Source organism: Mytilus californianus, unplaced genomic scaffold, assembly GCF_021869535.1.
Source record: "Mytilus californianus isolate M0D057914Y unplaced genomic scaffold, xbMytCali1.0.p SCAF_5, whole genome shotgun sequence".
NCBI classification, from domain to species: domain Eukaryota; kingdom Metazoa; phylum Mollusca; class Bivalvia; order Mytilida; family Mytilidae; genus Mytilus; species Mytilus californianus.
The window spans coordinates 19,397,947-19,419,258 of NW_026262701.1; the positions used below are offsets into that span (position 1 = coordinate 19,397,947).

General features: G+C 32.3%; 1 protein-coding gene across 1 annotated transcript in view; it reads left to right on the plus strand.

Annotated features, from left to right (window-relative positions):
• Nucleotides 1-20,693, plus strand: part of LOC127701880 (coadhesin-like) — a 46,300-nt gene extending 25,607 nt beyond the window's left edge. Inside the window, exons 5-7 of the mRNA XM_052205852.1 lie at nt 13,381-13,545; nt 14,561-14,725; nt 20,092-20,693. Coding sequence (XP_052061812.1) covers nt 13,381-13,545; nt 14,561-14,725; nt 20,092-20,390 — 629 coding nt within the window. The 3' untranslated portion in view covers nt 20,391-20,693. The remainder of the gene's footprint in view (nt 1-13,380; nt 13,546-14,560; nt 14,726-20,091) is intronic.
• The last annotated feature ends 619 nt before the right edge of the window (nt 20,694-21,312 follow it).

Here is a 21,312-nt window from a genome sequence, read left to right on the forward strand (position 1 = left end):
ATAAACATTTCACACACACACTCCCAACCACCACCACACATACACACACAGACACACATTTCCCAATACGTTTGTTCGTAATAACAAAAAAACGCATTAAATTTCTATTGCTATTATCAGTTTAAAATATGGCGTCAGTAGTGGATCTAGAACTTCAAGTGTGGAGGCTGTTTGCGACTTCAGGGAACATAATTTGGATATGCCGGTTATGGTCTTATTAATATTTACCCCACCTTCATTTTCTTAGCTTCAGATGAAAAATAGTCTGCTGGAAGAGTATGTGGAAACTTATGATGTAGGTCTTAACAATTGCGGCGAGAATATGATGTCTTTCGAGTCAAAACTATTGTTTTACTGTAGGGGGATGTGTAGGATAAGGGTTTATCTCTTAACAGTTCGGGCAAGTATAGACACACCATTCAAGCTTGATACAGCTCTGAATTTTGATATAATTAAATAGTTGACACATCATAGGTTTCTGACACTGAACGAATGTGGTCTAAGATCTTAAAAAGTTGAAATTGGACATTTGACTATTATATGGACCAACTTCCAAAATATAAATATATGGTTAGATACAGCATATCAAAGAACCCCAAGAATTCATTTCTTGTTGAAACAAATAAAGTTTAATTTGGACCTTTTGGACCTTAATGTGGACCAATTTGAAAACGAGGCCCAAAATAAAAAATCTAAATACACGGTTAGAGATCAAAGAACGCAAATAATTCAATTTTGGACCCTTTGGACCTCAGTTTTGGTCCAAATGGGGCCCAAAATAAAAAATCTATTTACATTGTTAGATTCAGCATATTAAAGGACCCCAAGAATTCAAGATTTTGAATTAAACCCCATTGAAATTGGTAAAGAAATAAGCAATTTGTACAGTATTAGAAAAGTATTGTTTTTGGCCCCTAATTCCTAAACGGTTAAGGCCATTACTCCCAAAGTTAATTCCAAACTTCTCTTTTTGGTTTGGAACCTCGTGGTACAATTTCATAGAGATACATACAGAAGCGATTGTCCTGAAACAAGAAAAATGCTTGTTTTGGTCCCTAATTCCTAAACAGTTAAGACAAAAAACCCTAAAATCAATCCCAAACTTCCTTTTGTAGTATAGAACCTTAAGCTGGTGGTACAATTTGATAGCGATCCATACACTTATAAATGTTATTCTCAGGCTATTGTCTGGTAACTAAATTTCGGACAACGACGACATCGCCATACCTTTATACGGACGGAAATTTATATAAAAAAAAAGTTGAATACCACCTTTCCATTACAAAAAAAATCAAAGGCCCCCTTAATTTCCTCCCATTCCCTCTTTTTGGAGTTACAAATGACCGGTACCTTACAGGAGTCATTACCCTGTCAATGACCGAATTTTGACCATTTTGTCTGTCTTTTTTACTAATATATATATCAGCGGCCTCCTACGAATCCTTTTTATCTTGCGGGTTACTGTCTAGGTGAAGCTGTAAAATAAATGCACGAAAGCGTAATAAAAAGCTGTGCGCAAATGTAATGTACCGAGTTGAAGTTCACCCCATAACTCCTTTCATCCATACCGGGGCCGAGTGGTCTAAGTAGTCAAACTACTGTATCACTAGCCTGTCAACACATATGTTGTGAGTTCGAATCCCGCACAAGAAGGCAGGTAAGCTCGACTCCAATCTTAATCGACTAGAATTGTCAGTTTTCCTACCGAAGGTCGGTCTTTCAGGCACAACGGCTTCCTCCATCAATATAAACTGACCGAATCAAAATAGCACGATAGTGCTGAAAGTGGCGTTAAACACCAATTAATCAACCAATTAATCAATCAATCATCAATACCGGTATTACTATACTTATGCATGAGTAGAAAATTCTATAGCTATTGTTATGAAATATTTCTTTTAGAATGACTGTGATTTAATTGGTATAGGAAATAAATTAAGATAAAGTGGAAATTCTCAAAGTTGGGAATACATATACCGGTAAAGCTGTCTTTTGCAATAAAGGTTGTTTTATCATATTATCGCCGTAGCAGGGAAATTCTTCAACTTGCTTCTTTTTTAATGGATCTAAGTTTTATCTTCTTACGAAATATTTGAAACGTTGATTTTTGTTAAATTGTACTGTCTCATTTTTTCTATAAATTGCACTTTCGGAAGCTGGTACGAGGCTGGAGCTGCTAGATCAGAAACAGTAAACTGGCAATCAAAAAAAAAATGCTGAATATCCTCTGGTAGATCAATATTTGAACTCCATGTACTCGATACACAGTCGAGGACCCATAATTTAAGTTTAACTTTAACCGTATGCTCGTATATGTAAGAGAATGATAATGCCTTTCTCCATGATTAAGTACGAGCGTTAGCGAGTTATTATCATGAAGTAAGGGATTATCATTCTCTTACAAACTTAGAATATAGTAAAGTGCTCTAGGCTCAAATGATATCTTGATTGGTTGTATTCAAGAATTAGTTTCATTGTCAGTGCAATGTTTATAATTGATGTATGCATTTTTAGTCATGAAAGGACTTTACTTTGGGAAATATTTTTTTAAAAAATGCGTTACATATATTAGGTAACACAGCAGTACAAAGAAAAGGTAGATATTGTATATGTTTCCTGTTTGTGAGTATGAATGTCAATCATGTAATATTTTAGTGAGGGATTATATTTTTTTTTATTTACAGTTTAAATCAATTAATACATTTGAGTTACAACTAAATTTTATTTCACAGCCAATATTTTGGTCCGGCGTTTTACATCAAATTCTATTTAATTATCATGATTATGTCAGGGAATGTTCAAATACAATGCCTTAAAAAGTTTTTGATATGTGCAAAACTTAAATTAAATTCCTGTTTTTTTTTTTTTTAATTTTATCGGAATATTGGAAATAACTATTCTTCCCAGCCGTTGATCCAGTAATCAAAGTTTTGGAAAGCTAAAGATTTAGGGTTATTTTTTATTTTAAAGTTTTTTTGGCTTTTTTGCATTGCTTTGATATTGTTTAATTTTTTAGTAATTTTAAGTTATTCTAAATATTTTCATAATAACATTCACGGTACAAATTTTACTGCACCAATTAACTTCAACTTATTTTGAGTTTTTTGTTTGTTTCACAATTCAACTTTTAGTCAGTTTCAATCACTGTATAATAGCATTCACTCATTTACTGGCTATGAGGTCAATAAATTTGATATTGTACAAATAGCCAGTAAATAAGTGTCTTATTATACAGAAGGAAGCCAGTGTATATTTTAGAACAATGCAGGGTTATTCTCTGTTTACACCAATGCTTACATCTGTCCCAAATGAAATATATTTGGTATACAATCAATTTTGATTGAATAAGCGGACGATGTAAAAATGCCGCGATCCTTTTTTTCTTTTTTGACGAGACAAATAAAATTTCCCGTAGAAAGACTAATGACCGGTTACTAGTTTTTGAAACTATAAACCGGTTAATAGTCTTTTTGTTGGAAAATGTTTGCTTCTAGTGAACAGTTCATATCTAGTAAATAGGTTTTGAAACTATTAACCGATAAAAAAAATTAAAACAACACGTTATAAATTTAATGCGTCCGAAGCGCTTTCTGGATTTACCTTCATCAGGAACGCTCAATGCCAAATATTTGAAAGCCAAGGATGTATAAGAACCGAAATATTTGAAGAGCTACACGTCCAAAAAGGACCTGAAAAATATTCAAATCCATCTAAGGTCTATTTAGCCTGAGGAAGTTCAGACCTTAGTTTCTAAATAATTTCAAAATTTATAAACTGACAATTTTAGAAAGGTTTGTTATAAATCATGTTTATGAGATGTTTAGGCTCTAGAGTGTAACGAAGTACTGACTACTGAGCTGATGATACCCTCGAGTACTGATCGTTCACCACGGAGGTAAGAATATAAATAGTCTTTTTCAGATAATGTATACTAATTAAAATAGTAAATTTACTCGTCCATAATTTTATAAAGAAAATACATACCGGGGTATAATAAATATTTTGTTTAATCTATTTTTAACATTTATTGGTGTTTTTTTAGGGTGGATTCGTTACTCCATGGAAAATATCGTTCAACATTCGACATTTTTAAATCAAAAATCAATTCAACACAATTGAACAAAAACATTAAAGCTGTGTAATTATAAAAGCAATACAAAATATTGAACGACAATAAAATTGAGAATGGAAATGGGGAATATGTCAAAGAGACAACAACCCTGCCAAAGAGCAGATAACAGCCGAAGGCCACCAATGGGTCTTCAAAGCATCGAGAAAATCCCGTACCCGGAGGTGGTCCTTCGCTGGCCCCTAAAAAAATGTGTTCTAGTTCAGTGAAAATGGACGTCATACTAAACTCAAAAACATATAAATGAACTTAAATGAAAAAAAAAACCATACAAGACTAACAAAGGCCAGAGGCTCCGGATCCTGACTTTGGACAGGCCCAAAAATGTTAAACAATTTTTTGTGAGATCTAAACCTTCCCCCTATACCTCTAGCTAATGTAGAATAAAGAAACACACAGCGATACGCACAGTAAACCTCAGTTTAAAAGTAGTCCGAGTCCGATGTCAGAATAGGTAACAAAAGAAACTAAGCAAATGACAATGATACATAAATTAACAAAGGACTACTAGCAGTTACTGACATGCCAGCTCCAGACCTCAATTAAACTGATTGAAAGACTATGTTTTCGTCATATGAAAATCAAGTACAAAACCCTCCCGTTAGGGTTTTAGTATCATATCATCATAAAATATATGAGAGGAACATAATCCGTATCATGCAAACAACTGGTTTTAGAATAAATGTGTTTATTTCCGATGCAAAGACCCTATGAGTGAATCAATATTAATACCAAAATATGCAATCCTTAATGACTTGACAACAGTATCGTAACTATATTCCTTCCGAATAAGTCTGTTTAAAAGTTTGGTTAGCTTTTGAGTTGAATGCCGACATTTTTGTTCTTTGTAAAGAATATTACCATAAAAGATTGGACCTGAACGTATAAGATGTCTGCATGTTAATTTATATTTACGAATGATGTCCTTGTACCGATGTTAAAATTTAGTAAATGTTTTGACTAGTTTGTGATATCGAAAACCCTGGTGTAATAATTTTCCAGTAATACAGAGATTTCTATCGCTTAAATCCAATATGTTGTTACATACACGAGCGAATCGAACAAGTTGAGATATATAAACACCATAAGATGGTGACAAGGGAACGTCACCATCTAAAATGGATAATAAACAATAGGAAATTAAAGTAACCTCTTTTGTCATAAATTTTAGTATTAAGCTTCCCGTTAAAGATATAGATATCAAGATCCAGAAAAGGGCAGTGTTCATTGTTAGTATTAGCTTTATTTAAGGTCAGTTCGGCAGGATAAATCTCTTTAGTGTACATACTGAAGTCGTCATTATTGAGAGCCAATGTATTATCTAAATATCCAAAAGTGTTATTAAATTTTTGAATCAGATGTTGTTTCGATGGGTCTTTGCTAATTTTAGTCATAAATTGTTACTCATAACAATACAGAAACAGGTCCGCAATTGTGGTGCACATTTAGTCCCGATGGGAATTCCAATAACTAGACGATATACGGAATCTCCATAGCGAACAAAAATGTTATCTAGTAAAAATTCAAGGGCAGTTATAGTATCAAAGCAGGTCTAAAAGACATAGTTCTTTTGTTTGTTGTTACTAAAAACTGACCTTAAAGAGTTTGAACATATATATTCGCATTCTGACATTTTAAATGCCCATTTAATCAGATGTGTGAATTTTTCTTAATAAGATTATGAGGCAAAGTGGTATATAGGGTAGAAATATCAAAACTTTGAACAGATTCGAAATCACCAATATAAGCATGCAATTTATCAAGTACTTGCAACTAATTTTTGACACTCCAAAAGTAATTAATTCCACTACTTTCAAAGGCCTTATTTGAACAATTTATTACCAGGTTTTTGATTGTACCAAGTGTACTAGTAAGTAGAATAGATAGTTTAGTAGTTGAACAATGGCTTGAAGACGAAATAAATCTATATTTGTAAGGAGTTTTGTGCAGCTTCGGAAGCCAGTACATAGTTGGAACTTTCAATGTATTTAGTTCTGCTTGTAAAGAGGTAGCGTAAAGTTTATGTTTGTTACAGATGTAATTTTCCGAAAATGGAGTCGGTTGGAATGTTGGTGAATTCGTGATTTCCTTTTTCAGAACCTCAATGTAAAATTTACGTCAAACAAAAATGATATTGTTAGCAGCCTTATCAGCCGGGCCAAAAACAAATTCCTTGGCGAGTTCTTTTAGCTTATGTTTGATACGAGAAATAGGGCTATTATGGTTGTTGTTAGGAGAAAACTGTTCTTTGAAATGTTGAATACGTATATCAACTATGTTCATTATCGAATTAAAAAAAGAATCTAATAATTTCTTGTCAGCTTTTTCTCGTTTTATCCATTTAGAGCAGTAAGTACGGAGTGAGACGTGGATTATGTTACGACACTCATTCCAATTAATAATTGACGGGGGACGACATTTAGGTTCTTTACTAAGGAATGATTTCAACTCTCGGTCACGAACGATGTTAAGTTCTCCTGTTATAACATGCATGGGAACTGGGGCCATAAATGTATTCGGAATTACTGTAATTTCATGACGTAGATGTATAGTCACTGATATTAACATCTTTACACACTTCGCTGTAATTTAACACATATTTTCGGGTAGATTTTTTGTATACATAACAAATAAGAGGGAGTTTAGTATTATCAAAATAGCCAGGAATTTGTTCTTTAACAGAATGATCTTTAAAAGTACCGGCAATATTTACAAAATCAAAACCTTTATTGACATATTTAATTTTAATAAAATGTTTTTTGTGATCTTCAGGGCGATCAATTTTGGGAAAAAATTTAGAAAAATAAAACTGTTTCAGAAGAGAGAAAAAACGGAAGAAAAATGAGAAAAAAAAATTATGGTTACAAGTTTCGAACTCCGTATTATTATTAATTACCGTTCTTTTTTTCGTAACCAATGACTCTACTATTAGCGATTTAATTCTAAATAAAAAAATTAACATATGTATACATACAAAAGTAATGCACAATTGAGTCGTCAAGTTTATATATTTAATCTTGGTTATACAAAATGTCTTACAGCTGTAATTGAATATACTCTCTGAACAATTGCAGAATCCACTGGTAACAGATGTATACAAATTTAAGTTATATTAAATGTTTAAACTTCTTGTCAGATGCCTAAATATAGACGTGAACATTGTGGATACATTCATTTCCAACCATTGAAGAATTTATATATGTAATAGACACAATATGGAATTGTCTTTATATAATTTCCTTGATACATTTTCAAAATATAAAATAGACAGTTGTTTTAGAAGATATGGGTTGTGCTAGAGACTTTAGAAGAAGTAGTGGATTAATTCGGAAACGATAATCAACTTGCAGCTAAATTCGGGCGATAATTATCGTTTACGAATCAACTTCTTATCAATTCCTTTATACTTCCACTGATTGATTTAAACGAGTGCGAGATGTTTACTCAAAATCGTCATTGGTTGCTTTGGTCATATTTGTTTGGGGTATGATACCCGATTCTCGACAATCTTTTCATTTTGTTCCGACTCAGATGGATTTAGAATTTGCCATATGTTCAAAACACTTATCTTTTTTTGGATATCGAAAGCTAACCTCTAGCCGTCTGAAATGGTTTTATAGTCTTTCTAGTTGCTGTCCGATTGACATCCCATATCACCATTTGATTGTGTACGTGATGTTCAATAGCAAAAATTATACTTATCTATAGATGTGTGTTACAAGTTTTCTTTTGTTGCTCTGTCTGTTTTATAAATAGCCATCTTTGTTTTATCAAAACATATAACAACCATGAATGAATTCGGTTCATTCAACCTATGCTAACATTTTAAAATTCGTGTATAAAATTGAATAAAAAAATCAGGGACAGGTTCAATAAAATATAAACAGATTATGTGTTAAAAAACGTAAAGTCATTGAGGTTAATCAATTTACAACCTGTTTAAAATTAGCGAGTAAGTGTTCTAAAACTAGTGTTGTAACATGTAATGGTAAAAATGTAGGCAACTTTATGTGTTGCACATTTTTGTTAGGAACTAACATAATAAAGCAATGGAAGATAAGGCTTTTATTATTTTAAATAATGCATATTATTTTTTTTTTGTGAAAATCGGCCGATTAATTTTTGTGTTAGGATTTAGATGACAATTGGTATATTATAGGTTTAATTAAACTTAAATGTATAATTGCTTTGTCTGTATCAATAAATATATATCACGAAAATGTGCAAGCGGGACCCTTCCAAACATCATCAATTTCCTGCTCCTGTTAATTTGATATTAAATGTAACAAAATAATAAGTTAAAATTATATTTTATAGTTGTTCAAAATCTGATAAATAAGGAATTTGACAAATAAAAAGGCTTTTTCGCTTGATTGTTTTGTATGTATGTATGTATGTATGTATGTATGTATGTATGTATGTATGTATGTTTTTTGTTTTTTTTTTTTTAATTTCCTATTTAGTTTAACTAATACTTAGTAAAATGTATCTTTGATGGTTATTCCTATCTGGTATATAAAGAAATTCACAAATGAAACGGATTTTTAACTTATTTTTCACGATTTATTTTGGATGTATATTTGATATTTTTGTTTAATTTCATATGAAGGCAGGCCTGGGAAAAACATTTTCCTTTCTGTAAATTTGTCTTATATTTACACCATTAAAAAGGTAGGGCTCAATGCATGATCTGTCAAAGTCTTGTTTAATTTCAATTTTGCATTCTATATTGATGGTATATTAAATATGACCAGTATACGAGTATTCTGAAAAAAAACAGTTGAAAACACTGGTATGCATATAATGTTGTGTGTTTTTGCACATGTTATCAAAAGAATAAGACAGGACTGCTTTTCAGAAACGTATTTTAGATTACATCTAAATTGTAATGATAATATTGATACCCTAAATGTAAATTAGATGTTAAAAATTAATGAACATGTCGACAAAATCAGGCATTCTCATATAACATTTTAAATTTTTCAAACAATATCCGAAACAAATTTACGTTTAATTCCATTAACAAATTGCTATAACAATTATTGTTCATAAACATTTAAAATAACTTGCAACAAGATGTCGTTAAATGAAATTGGATACCCTGCACCGCTGTCATACAAGTGAGAGGTTTAGCTAGCTATAAAACCAGGTTAAATCAACCATCTTATACATAAGAAAATGCCTGTACCAAGTCAGGAATATGACAGTTATTATTCATTCGTTTGATGTGTTTGAACTTTTGATTTTGCCATTTGCTAAGGGACTTTCCGTTTTAAATTTTCCTCGGAGTTCGGTATTTTTGTTATTTTACTTTTTATTATGCTTTTCAATAACATATGGTCAAATTGCTGAAAGACCCGTCTCCTAAGTTATTGAAAACTATCATTTTAAATTGACAATAATATAATGGTTTTAATTATATACACCTATTTGGGCTAAAGGCCTTAATGTGAATCTAATACATTGATTTGAAGAATTTGACAGTTAAAAATTTAAAAAATCTTCAAATCATTTGGCTTACAGACATGATAGAAAGGAAACATTTTGGACAAGATCCAGATTTTTTTTATCAAACCTTCTATAGTCTCTCTTTGTAGGTTTTTTTGTTTGTTATTTATTTAAAAAGTATTGATTCAAATAGTGACTGCAGTCAAGCTTATACGGAAAATCAGTTCTATTCAGAAAACGGACGCTTACCTTTGTGACGAATTGACTTATCAGGAAGTACAATAAATAAGGTTGGTGTCCTTCCCAGACTAAACACAAGTGAGAGGTTTAGCTAGTTATAAACCAGGTTTAATCCACCATTTTAGGCATAAGGAAATGTCTGTACCAAGTCAGGAATATAACAGTTGCTTTCCTTTCGTTCGATGTGTTCGAGTTTTTGATTTTGCCAATTGATAAAGGACTTTCCGTTTTGAATTTTCCTTGGAGTTTTTTTTTTTTTTTTTGTGCTTACTCATTTTATGCTAGAATTGTCTTGAACAAAATTGGACGTTTAGATCATATCTATTAGAATACTGCTATGAGAATTTAAAAATCAGACATACAATTAAGTACAGCCTATATCTAAGCAATTAAACAATGTTGCATCATGACATTCATTTTTTTATCCAATGTTTTCCACGTCACTATTTCCCTCAACTTCCGTAATTTCGTCTGCATGATGCGAAAAGTAATTCCAGAAGTACATAATTTCTCTTTATAATAACACCTATTATTACAAATTTATCTAACGTAATATCCTTATTTAGCAATGATGTAACGCGTGTTGAGTGAGGCTAGTAAACAGAGTTTGAATATACACACGTCATTCTATTTACACAAAGCGAAGTACTAACATACTTAACCCAAACAACTATTGTATTTTGTTTGTTTGTATAGGTTGGCAAATGTTGGCAAAGGTTGAAGACACCATTCTAGCATACCAATTGTTATGTCAGTTGTGTTTTCCAATCTGCAAATGTTTTACCAGGCCACTTAGAATTTCACTATAGTTTAACACAAAAAATATCAACATTCTGCAATACAATATAAGTTTTCAAACGGAATTTGTAACATTCCTTTCCTACTATTTCACTATCAAAAAATGTTAATCTACTTTGATTACTCAAAGACAAATCCAGAAAAATTAAAAACATAATTTGTTATATTTTAGTAAGTAGGATGATAGAAAAAAGGTATGATGTATTAGTTCGCGACAAATACAACCTACACTCACTATTATTCATTTACGTTATATGTGCTTTTACCATTACACTTAGCTTTGTCATGGGTTTTAGAATGTGCGAAAATTTTGCTTTATGTCATATGATTGCCAAGGGACTATTTACCAGATTTACCAGAGACCAAATGACGTAGATGAAAGCAGTTGTAGGTCACCGTACGGAATTTGACCATGAGCAAAACCCATACTTTATAGTAAGCTATAAATGCCCTGACATGATGAAAAGTAAACCATCTAAACGAGAAAACCAACGGCCTGATTTATGTAAAAAAACATACACGAAATACAATTATGGCAAAAATCAACCAATAACAACTACTGAACAAGCACCTACCGAATGTGGCGGAGTCAGTTAAACGTTTTTGCGAGCTCAAACATTCCCAACTTGGGATAGCAGTACAACATTTCGGAAATCTTGGGTCGATGGCAGTTCTCGATTAAAAGCTACATATACTTATAATTTTAGAACTTTTTTTAAACCGTAAATGTTTGTTGACCTTCAGGTGTACTTGTCGTGGGTTGACAGATATTTCTAAATTCCTCTTATTTTCATAAAATAAATAATAAAAGTGTAAAAATCAGTTAGCCTCACTAGATCGACACAATGAACAAACATTTAACAAAATGAGACAAAAGACGCAAAGTACCGACTTGAGAGTACTCGCAGTTAATGAAAGGTACTCCATAGCCAATTATATTTGAATACTGAATCAGGCTTCCTAGACTAAAATATTAGTATACAAAATGTGTTGACAGGAATCAAATTGAGAATGGAAATGGGGAATATGTCAAAGAGACAACAACCCGACCAAAGAGCAGACAACAACCGAAGGCCACCAATGGGTCTTCAATGCAGCGAGAAAATCCCACATCCGGAGGTGGTCCTCGGCTGGCCCCTAAATAAAATTGTGTGCTAGTAAGTAAGTTAGTAAGTAAGTAAGTCTTATTGATTGAAAAGGAGAGTTTGATACATTTTAGCAATATACATGAGTTAACTAACAATACTCTACTAAAATTTGTTCAAAACGAAACACCATTAAAAAAATATTTAAACTTTACATGAAAGGAAATGAAATTAAAATTTTGTTTTGTAGTGTGCTACAATTTACTAGAAGTTTGTTCAAATGATTGTGGCAATGGAACTCAAACGTTTCATGCAAGGTGTGATCCATATGATATTAAGTCCTTTACGTTACCATGCACAGGCCATACAGGATGTACAGGTATATACATACGATGTCATTGTTGGGTTGTTTGTAAATATATTTTCCCTGAGGACGATCTAAACAATTTCAATGCAAGATTCCGAAAAGAAATATCTGACAAATTTACAACATTTCATCAGCGGTAGCTAACGGTGTGTCATTTATTTGTTTTGAAGTGTAAACATGTCTCTCAAAAACAAGGTTATGGTGAGATGTTCAGAGCAGATCATACAAAGATCTATATATATAAATTGTATATTTCAGCTTTTGAATTTAAACGATACTGAAATCTAAATACAAAATGACTATGTAATCATGTTCTCTATGAGCTCAAAATGACAAAACATATCTTTGTACATGTAAATATAAGTACAGAATAAATAATGAAGAACACTGCCTGCTTTTCTAATTGCGAAGTGCGAAAAAAGAGGCGAAGGATACAGAAGGGACATTCAAACTCATAAGTCGAAAATAAACTGACAACGCCATGGCTGAAATACAAAAAAGACAAACAGAAAAACAACAGTACACAAAACATAACATAGAAACCAAAGACTAGGCATTACGAACCCCACCAAATACTGGGGGCGATCTCAGGTGCTGAGGAAGGGTTAGCAGATCCTGCTCAACATGTGGCACCCGTCGTGTTAGTACAAACCTGGTGATGAGTCTAACTCGGCAGATCATATTGGGGGAAAAGGGGATGGGATTGTAGTTACGACATTTGGAACATATCTGTTGTCATCTGTGTATCATTTCATTGATATTTATTGTGTGTCTTTCTATGTTGTGATGTTACACTATTGTTTCAGGTAGGGTGAAGATTGGCGCCCATTAAAACGTTTAAACCCCCTGCATTGGTTTGCACCTGTCCTAAGTCAGGAACCTGATGTTCAGTGGTTGTCGTTTGTTCAAGATATTCATAAGTGTGTCTCGTTTCTCGTTTTTTATATAGATTAGACCGTTGGTTTTCCTGTTTAAATGGTTTTACACTAGTCATTTATAGGGCCCTTTATAGTCTGCTGTTCGGTGTGAGAAAAGGCTCCGTGTTGAAGGCCGTTCTGTGACCTATAATGGTTTACTTTTACAAATTGTGACTTGGATGGAGAGTTGTCTCATTGGCACTCATACCACATTTTCTTATATCTAACTATGTTTTTCTCAACCACATTCCTAACTGTCCAACTTGTAAAATCGATATAAAGGACATCTCCATTGATATTAGTCTGGTACAAATGAATTGGGAGTTTGTATATAGTTCACAAGGACTTTTTAAAAGAAGCACTGAGATACAGGGTATTTCATTTAATATATTCAAGGTGTTTGGGGCAACTGGACACAATTTGGTGAATGTTCTACTTCTTGTGACGAAGGACAAATGCTATTTACCAGAAAATGTAACCATCCATTACCGGGCCATTTGGCTACTGATTGTGATGGTGAAAACATAGAAAACAGAACATGCAACCTACGTGGATGTCCAGGTATGGAGCTACATTGTATCTTAAATTGCCAGTGACATCATCGTATGAACCATATAAAGATAAGAAGATGTGGTATGGTTGCCAATCAGAGAATTCTCCACCAGATACCAAATGATGTAAAAGTAAGCAACTATGGGTCATCATATGACCTTTAACAATGAGCAAAATTCAAATCGCACAACCAGCTATAAAAGGAGCCGAAATGACAAATGTAAAATAAGTGAAACTAATGGTCTGATTTATGTATAATACAATAAACGAAAAACAGATATGTCTTTAGTTTTCTATGTTATGTTTTGTGTCCTGTTGTTTGTTTGTCTTTTTCTTTCTAGTCATGGCTACTGAGCTCTTTTTTAATCCTCCTCCTATAAAACTAACAACCATGATAAAGCCAAGGTTGCTCAAGTTTGCGTAAAACAACAACAATCAAACGGTTAAATTTTTTGCAATGTTATTGATGATAAATTATATTTTATGTCGGCACAGAAGTGCTGACTTCTGAGCTAGCTGGTGGTAACAGCGGAGACAAAACGTCCTCAAGCGGTGTCATATATGTAATGAAAAATATATATATATACTAGGTAGTATATTAGTAAATCGTCAGAACATTCCTTCAATGTTATCTTTATCGCAAATATGTACACATTCCACTGTGCCACTTATTTTATCTTAAGGATGTTCGATTATCTCGTTTTAAACGTTTTGTCAGATATTCGGAATACTCTGGTTTTATCAATGTAGTTCCATTACAATTGTGCCTTTTAACCCTTACTTTCCATTTCATAAATTTATTGCATATGGTTCAAAAGTCCTATTTGAAAATCTTATAAATCTTTGTAATATTTTCATAATTTTTTCATTTCCCGTCAAATTTTCAATGTCCTATATCTCAAAAACAAGGACACAGACTTATCATTTAATTAGTCCCGTACGCTTTATTTAAATACTTTCAATTTATAACAGTAATTTTACACCAAAGTATTCAATTTGTTGGATAAATCATCAATACTTGTAGGATCATGGAGCTGTTGGGAGGATGATGGTCACTGTTCAACTTCTTGTGGCAATGGGACGCAGATAAGGCAACGAAGGTGCAATAATCCAGCTCCAAGTAATAATGGAGTTGAATGTGCTGGGGAAAATGTGACTTCTGTTCAGTGCATCATTAAAGAGTGTCCAGGTATATTAAATCCATATAGCTAAGAAACAGTTTTATTAAAAGTGAAAGTTAAATGATAAGTTGATGTCAATATTAACTTATTTTTGAATTTTAACTGATTTACAAACCATGGAAAATATCAAAAGGGAAAGAAAACAAAAGGTTCATTAGAGCCTGATTTAATCTACTGTCGAAATCCTACGTATCATTATAGTTTTCAAAGTAAAAAGCAGAAACCCAAAATAAGTTTTTAAAAATTGTAGGCCAGTGTCCCCTTATCCAGTCATCAAATGATTGCAGTTTTTGCAATTTATAATTTGTGTACTTCTTTTATTGCTGTTCCAAGTTTCTACTTTTCTTTTATAGCTTATGAGATGACAGGAAAAGGCTATTTAACTCTTATAAACAAGGGGCGAAAGATATCAAGGAAACATTAAAACGTCGAAATAAAACTGACTACGCCACTGAAAAAGATAAAAGAAAACAAAAATATTCCACAAAACACTTCATAGAAAACTAACCAAAAACAATATTTGGGGTGATCTTATGTGCTCCGAGAGAATAAGCAGATCCTTCTCCACTAGTGTGCAGCCGTCATGTTTCTTATGAAAAGTAAAAATCGAGTGATTTCACAATCCAGGAAGAGAGATCGGGATTGTTGTAACCATAATTAGTACAGATCATTTCGCATCTGTGACACAGATATTCGATAACGGTCAATCAACTCAATTGACAATATGAGGGGTCAATTTGCAATGTCGGTTCTTTTGACTTATTTAGAGATCTTATTTTGCTGAACATTTTAGCTTTTTACGATTTCTATCCTCAATTATAGTTTCTGCAAAAAAAACTCAAAAACATTAGCAAAAATTGTCTTTCAAGGGCCAAAACTCATAAAAGGGTCACCTGACCGTTTAGGCCAAGTTGACCTATATATAGATCATGTTGCTTAACGCTTTTGCTTGATAGAGTCTCCGTTTATCTCTTCAAATGTTTTATGCAAAAATCCTAAGTAAGAATAGTAAAAATGTCTTCCAATAGAATAACTCCTAAAAGTTGTCACTTGACAATTTCGACCAATATACTTATTTTTCGATCTTATTCTGCTAAATATTATTTTTCTTTTATAATTTCTCTCTATCTACTATAGTTACAAAAAAAAAACACAAAAAGGGTAAAAAATCTACTTTCAAGGGCAATAACTCCCACAAGCATGATAATGGACTAATCGACAATTTCGACCAAGTTGATTTATTTGCTGAACGGTTTTGCTGTTTACAGTGTCTCTCCCCATCTATTATTGTTTCTCCAAGAAATAAAAAAAATACTTTAAATTGTATTTCAAAGACAATAACTCCTATGAGGGGTCAATTGACAATTTTGTCCATTTGACTTTTTTGTACATCTTATTTTGCTTAATATTTTTGCCTTTTACAAATTCTCTTTATTTATTATAATATCGGCCAAAACATAAACAAAATGAGATAAATAGTCTTTTGATATAAACGGGGATATCCTTTATAAGGGCATAATTAACAGTTTGGCCAGGTTTACCTCTTTGTTGATCGTATTTTGCTGATCATTTTCGTTGTTTTCAATTTCTCTCTACCTATTATAGTTTCTGCAAAAACGCAAAAATGGAGAAACAGTTGTCTCTCCAGGGCAATAACTCCTATAATTGGTTAATCGAAGATTTAGGACGTTCTGACTTATTTGTAGATCATATCATATTTAACATTTTGGTATTTACAATTTTATTTTTGCTAAATATTTTCGTTATTCACAATTTCACTCTATCATTTATAGTTTCGGCAAAAAACGCAAAAAAGAGATAAAATTGTTTTCAATGACACTTACTACTATGATAATGATAATGGATCAATTATTGATTTCGCCCATGTTGATTTATTTGTGCATCTTATTTTTCTGAATAATTTTACTAATCACAACTCCTCTTTATCTACTATATTTTTGCAAAACAACATTAAATATAAATGGTAAAAATTGTCTTTCAGTGGTACTAACTCCTATAATGATCAATTGACAATTTCGACCACGTGAATTATTTGAAGATCTTATTTTGCTGAGCATTTTCCCTATTTACAATTTCTCTCTTTCTATAATCATGATAATAGTTTTTCAAACACAAATGCATTAAGGGGTATAGATCTCCTAAAGGACACGTACTCCCATGATTTAGCCATGTGGACCTATTTTCAAACCTTTTATTATGTTCAACATGTCGACTATTTACAATTGTCTCTTAATGTTTTATAGTTTCTGCGCATACAATTCCCGTTAGAGATAAAAAAAACTTTTAAAATGGTAAAAAATGTATTTTAAGGGTAATAACTCCTAAATGAAGTCAATTGACTATTTAGGAGATGTTGAATTATATCTAGATTGTTTTGCTGAACATTTGCGTTATTCACAATTGGGATCTATCTATTATAGTTTCTGCAAAAAAACGCTAAATAGGGGTAAAATTCTTTTTCAATTGATGATTTCAGCCATGTTGACCTATTTGTAAATCGTATTTTACTGAACATTTTTGTTTATTATAATTTCGATTTACAATGACAATTTCTGTATAGATCTTATTGTTCTGGTCATTATTGACTAATCAACGTATTTTGCTATCTATGAAAATCTATCGATAAGTTTCAGATTTTATAAACATTCCATATTAGATAGACCTTGACCTGCAAGTCATTTCACCCCTGTCAGAGTTGTATTAGCTGCTTTAGATTTTGCGATAGATGTCAAAAACTGCATGTTGCCACTTTCTTCGATATTAAGAAACAACAGTAGTGTTTGTAATTAATTACATCCATGAATACACTTTTAAACTAGATTTCCTATGGGACATTCTGGGAAAATTTAGTAACAGTTAGTCCAATAGTTTCATAGGGGAAGATTTTTTTTTAATTTACAGCAACAGAAAGACGACGGCCACTTAGTAATGACAAAAGCCTAAATGGTCTTTTTAAAAGGCTTTTGTGTGTAACTTAATAATCCCCTTGAAGAAGCGCGTATTAATTGGACTGAAATAATTTAATTGATAAATAGTATACTTTTTGTTCAATGTGTCTTATCAAGACATAACAAAGCATTAAAAATTATGTGATTTGGAATGGTTGCAAATGAGACGATGTTAATTAGTTTGAACCAGCAATTCCTTGGAATGATTTAAATAATGAAAACAATGCACTGACAAGCAGAATCTTTATTGTAGTTGTTGCCTATAAACGACGATTTTTATCCAGTTGTTTTTTTAAGGGTAACAAAATATAAAAATATAAACTGTGAACAATAAATTTGATCAGAAAAGTAGGTTATCCCATCCATCAACAACACTTTCATTTTGAATTATTCACCGCATCTACAAAACCGAGCTTCTTGATATTTTGTACCGACCTAAAAATTTGTAAGTTACCAAGTATGAGACAATTTCAGATTTCAGACCTATCTACTTCCGTTTTAAACATCCATGTATGGTCTCCGCATTACTGAACAGATATAAAATTCATAGCGTTATCTCGTTTAAATTGCTTAAAATTTGTCGTTTTTTTGGATCTTTTCAGCTTACTATACGACATGGGTTTTGTCATGATTGAAGGCTAAACGGGGACTTATACTTGTGAACTTCTAAGTCATTTGGGCTCTGGTGGCTGGGACTTCAGAAGATGAAGTTTAATGAACTGTTTTCTGAGAGCACTGGGCAGAACCATTTTTTGAGTTCTATCAGTGGTACATTGTTGCATTTGATGTATTATCTAACATCGATTTATATTTTTTTTTAAATTCTGTCATATAGTGTATGTTATGTCCAGATTGAAATGATTAATTTTGTGTTAATCATGATGTTACATAGAATCTTAAGTATTTGTTTTCTTTGGGTTTCAGCTATGTCTCCTTTGTGTCTGACGTTTTCTGTTCAACTGAGATGGCTTTCGAAGTAGTTTAAGTTGTCATACAAGTGCAATGTTAGGTAAAATAAAACTTCCTTCAACGAGTCGTCGGCTCGATGAAGGTAATATTATCAGCCAATCACGTCAGGAATACATCAATGCGCCATCATTTCGTCCATCGATTGTTTTGTCGAGTATATATTACTTAATTTGTAGTTTATCTGGAAAGTGTATACTAGAATGGCATTATGTTTTATCATACTTCAAGTCAAAATGCGAAATTTTGATTGGTTATTACGAAGGAGACAATATACTCTATCCCATGCCAAATGCTCTATTACCATTGACGGAGACGCTTAATCAATTGTCAATGATCTGGTACTCGGTCAAGTAAGAGCAGCTTAAAGAAGTAAAATCACGCTTACAATCGGTACAATTAAGGGAGAAAATTGCCTGTATTATGTTTTCTATACACGACAGTATTATCGGAAAACAGTAAATTTTCCCCCTAAATTGCACTGATTATATGTTTGATTTTACTTTTTTGGGTTGCTCTTACTAGACCGAGTACTAGGATGTCTAACCACATAGTGAGCTTTATTAAATACGGATGGTTGTTATGTATAAGACGTTATAGTTTATGAAATTTATATGACAGTAATAACATATAAATTGAATAACACATAGCTCAGAGGGTGATAGTGCAAATTGTTACCCCTTGAAAAGACATTTTCAACCTTGTCTTTGCTGCGGTTGACAATGTTTTCTCGGGGTAACAATCTGCTCTATCACCCTGCCAGCTATAAGTTATTTATATATCATGTCGTATCAACTACCAAAACTTTTTTTTGTGTCTTTGTCGGATTTATTTGTATGTTTGTTTTAATTGTTTTGTTAGTTGTGTTGTATATCTGTGACGTATTTTTACATAGTTTTAGCTGCTGGATTCCAATTATTGTTACATTAACCAATTATGTCTTTTTAGGTTGCTCATCCAATTTTGTCAATATAACGGAATTATTAACGACTGTTAAACAAGTTGGAGGTTTAGCTAGCAATAAAATAAGGCTTAAACCACAATTTTCTTCGGAAATGCCAGTACCAAGTCAGGAATATCACAATTGTTTTCCATTTGTTTTGTTGGTTGATATAGTCTTACGTTTGATTTTGTCAGTTTTAATAGACTTCCCCTTTTTGAATTTACCTTGGAGTTGGTATTTTTGGTAATATTTTTATACATAACCATTGTTTTGTCAAGTATATTACATTAAGCCTTTCGTAGGGTATCAAAGTTCTTGTTTGGATGCTTCACGACAACAATAAAAATTGCTCTCTGGCGAGTTTATGTTTATGATATAAAGCAGATGTTTGAATGAATGCTAGAAGATTATTATATTGTATATTAATGAATCTTAGATATTTACTATAATTTTAACCAGCCTGAAATCGAATCTACAAGATACATTTTTCATTCAGTTTATAAATGGGGACATTTGAAAGAGCTAAACTTAACAAAGGATGATCTTAAAGAAATGATGAAGGAAGAGTTGAATGAAATGAAGACCAACTTAACAATCGAATCAGGAAACATGTCTGCTAATATCAGAAAACGCATATCAGCACTTGACGATAGACCGTCTGCTGCATTTGTAGGTTATGTAGGTGTCGCTCTGCTATTGATTCCATTGGTAATGATTATTAGTTTTGACGCTTCAATGTTTTTTGCCGTAGTAGCAAATATTTACAGAAAAGTTTGTAAAAGGAAATCTGTGTAAATAGCAAATCCTCAATTGGAAAAAAATGAGCAAAATGTTGTCTTTTAACCAATTTCTACCACAACAAGAATCCTGAATCGCAATATAGGAACTCATAAAGGAGAGACATCCCTCGAACGATTTTTTTGTGCAGATGTTTATTACAACCAGAAAACAAAGCTGTAAATATTTATCATAGATACTGAATATGAAAATTCGGACATTTTTTCCTCATGCAATTTGTAATATCTTTATTCAAATTATTTGTCCAAAACCTAACTCATGTAATTTGAAATGTGTACATAAATTGACTGTGTTTTTCGTTGTCCTATAAAACTATTAAACATTGTAATATATATTTTTCAAAGATGCTAGTTTCCTCATTTATATCGTGGCCTCAAGTATAGTTTACTCAATCAATACATCATTGGCAGATCCAAGGGGGTCCGGATGTTGTTGGAACCCCCCCCCCCCCCCCCCCCCCCCTCCTTTTTTTAATAATAATTAGAGCGGTCGTGGTGTTCCAGTGATTGAAAAATTCATACAAAATAGTATCATCTGATAAACTTTTAATGATTCCACTTAAATGTTTTACTATAAACCTTCTTAGGTCACTGAAATTTGAACTTTTAACCCATATTATCTACCTTAGCTGTATTTGGCAAAACATTTTGGATTTTTCAGTCATCAATGCTCTTTAACTTCGTACTATTTTTTGCCACTTTAAAATAAAATTCACGAGCGTCACTGATGAGTCTTTTGTAGACGAAACGCGCGTTTGGCGTACACAATTTTAATCATTGTATCTATGATGAGTTTATTATCCAGTTACATGTACATGCTTTTTTAAAACGAGGACATACTACATAAAAAGACATATACTATACGATACATGTCGTCGCAATAGATGTAGTGGTGGTGTTTGAAAAAGTCCTTCTATGCA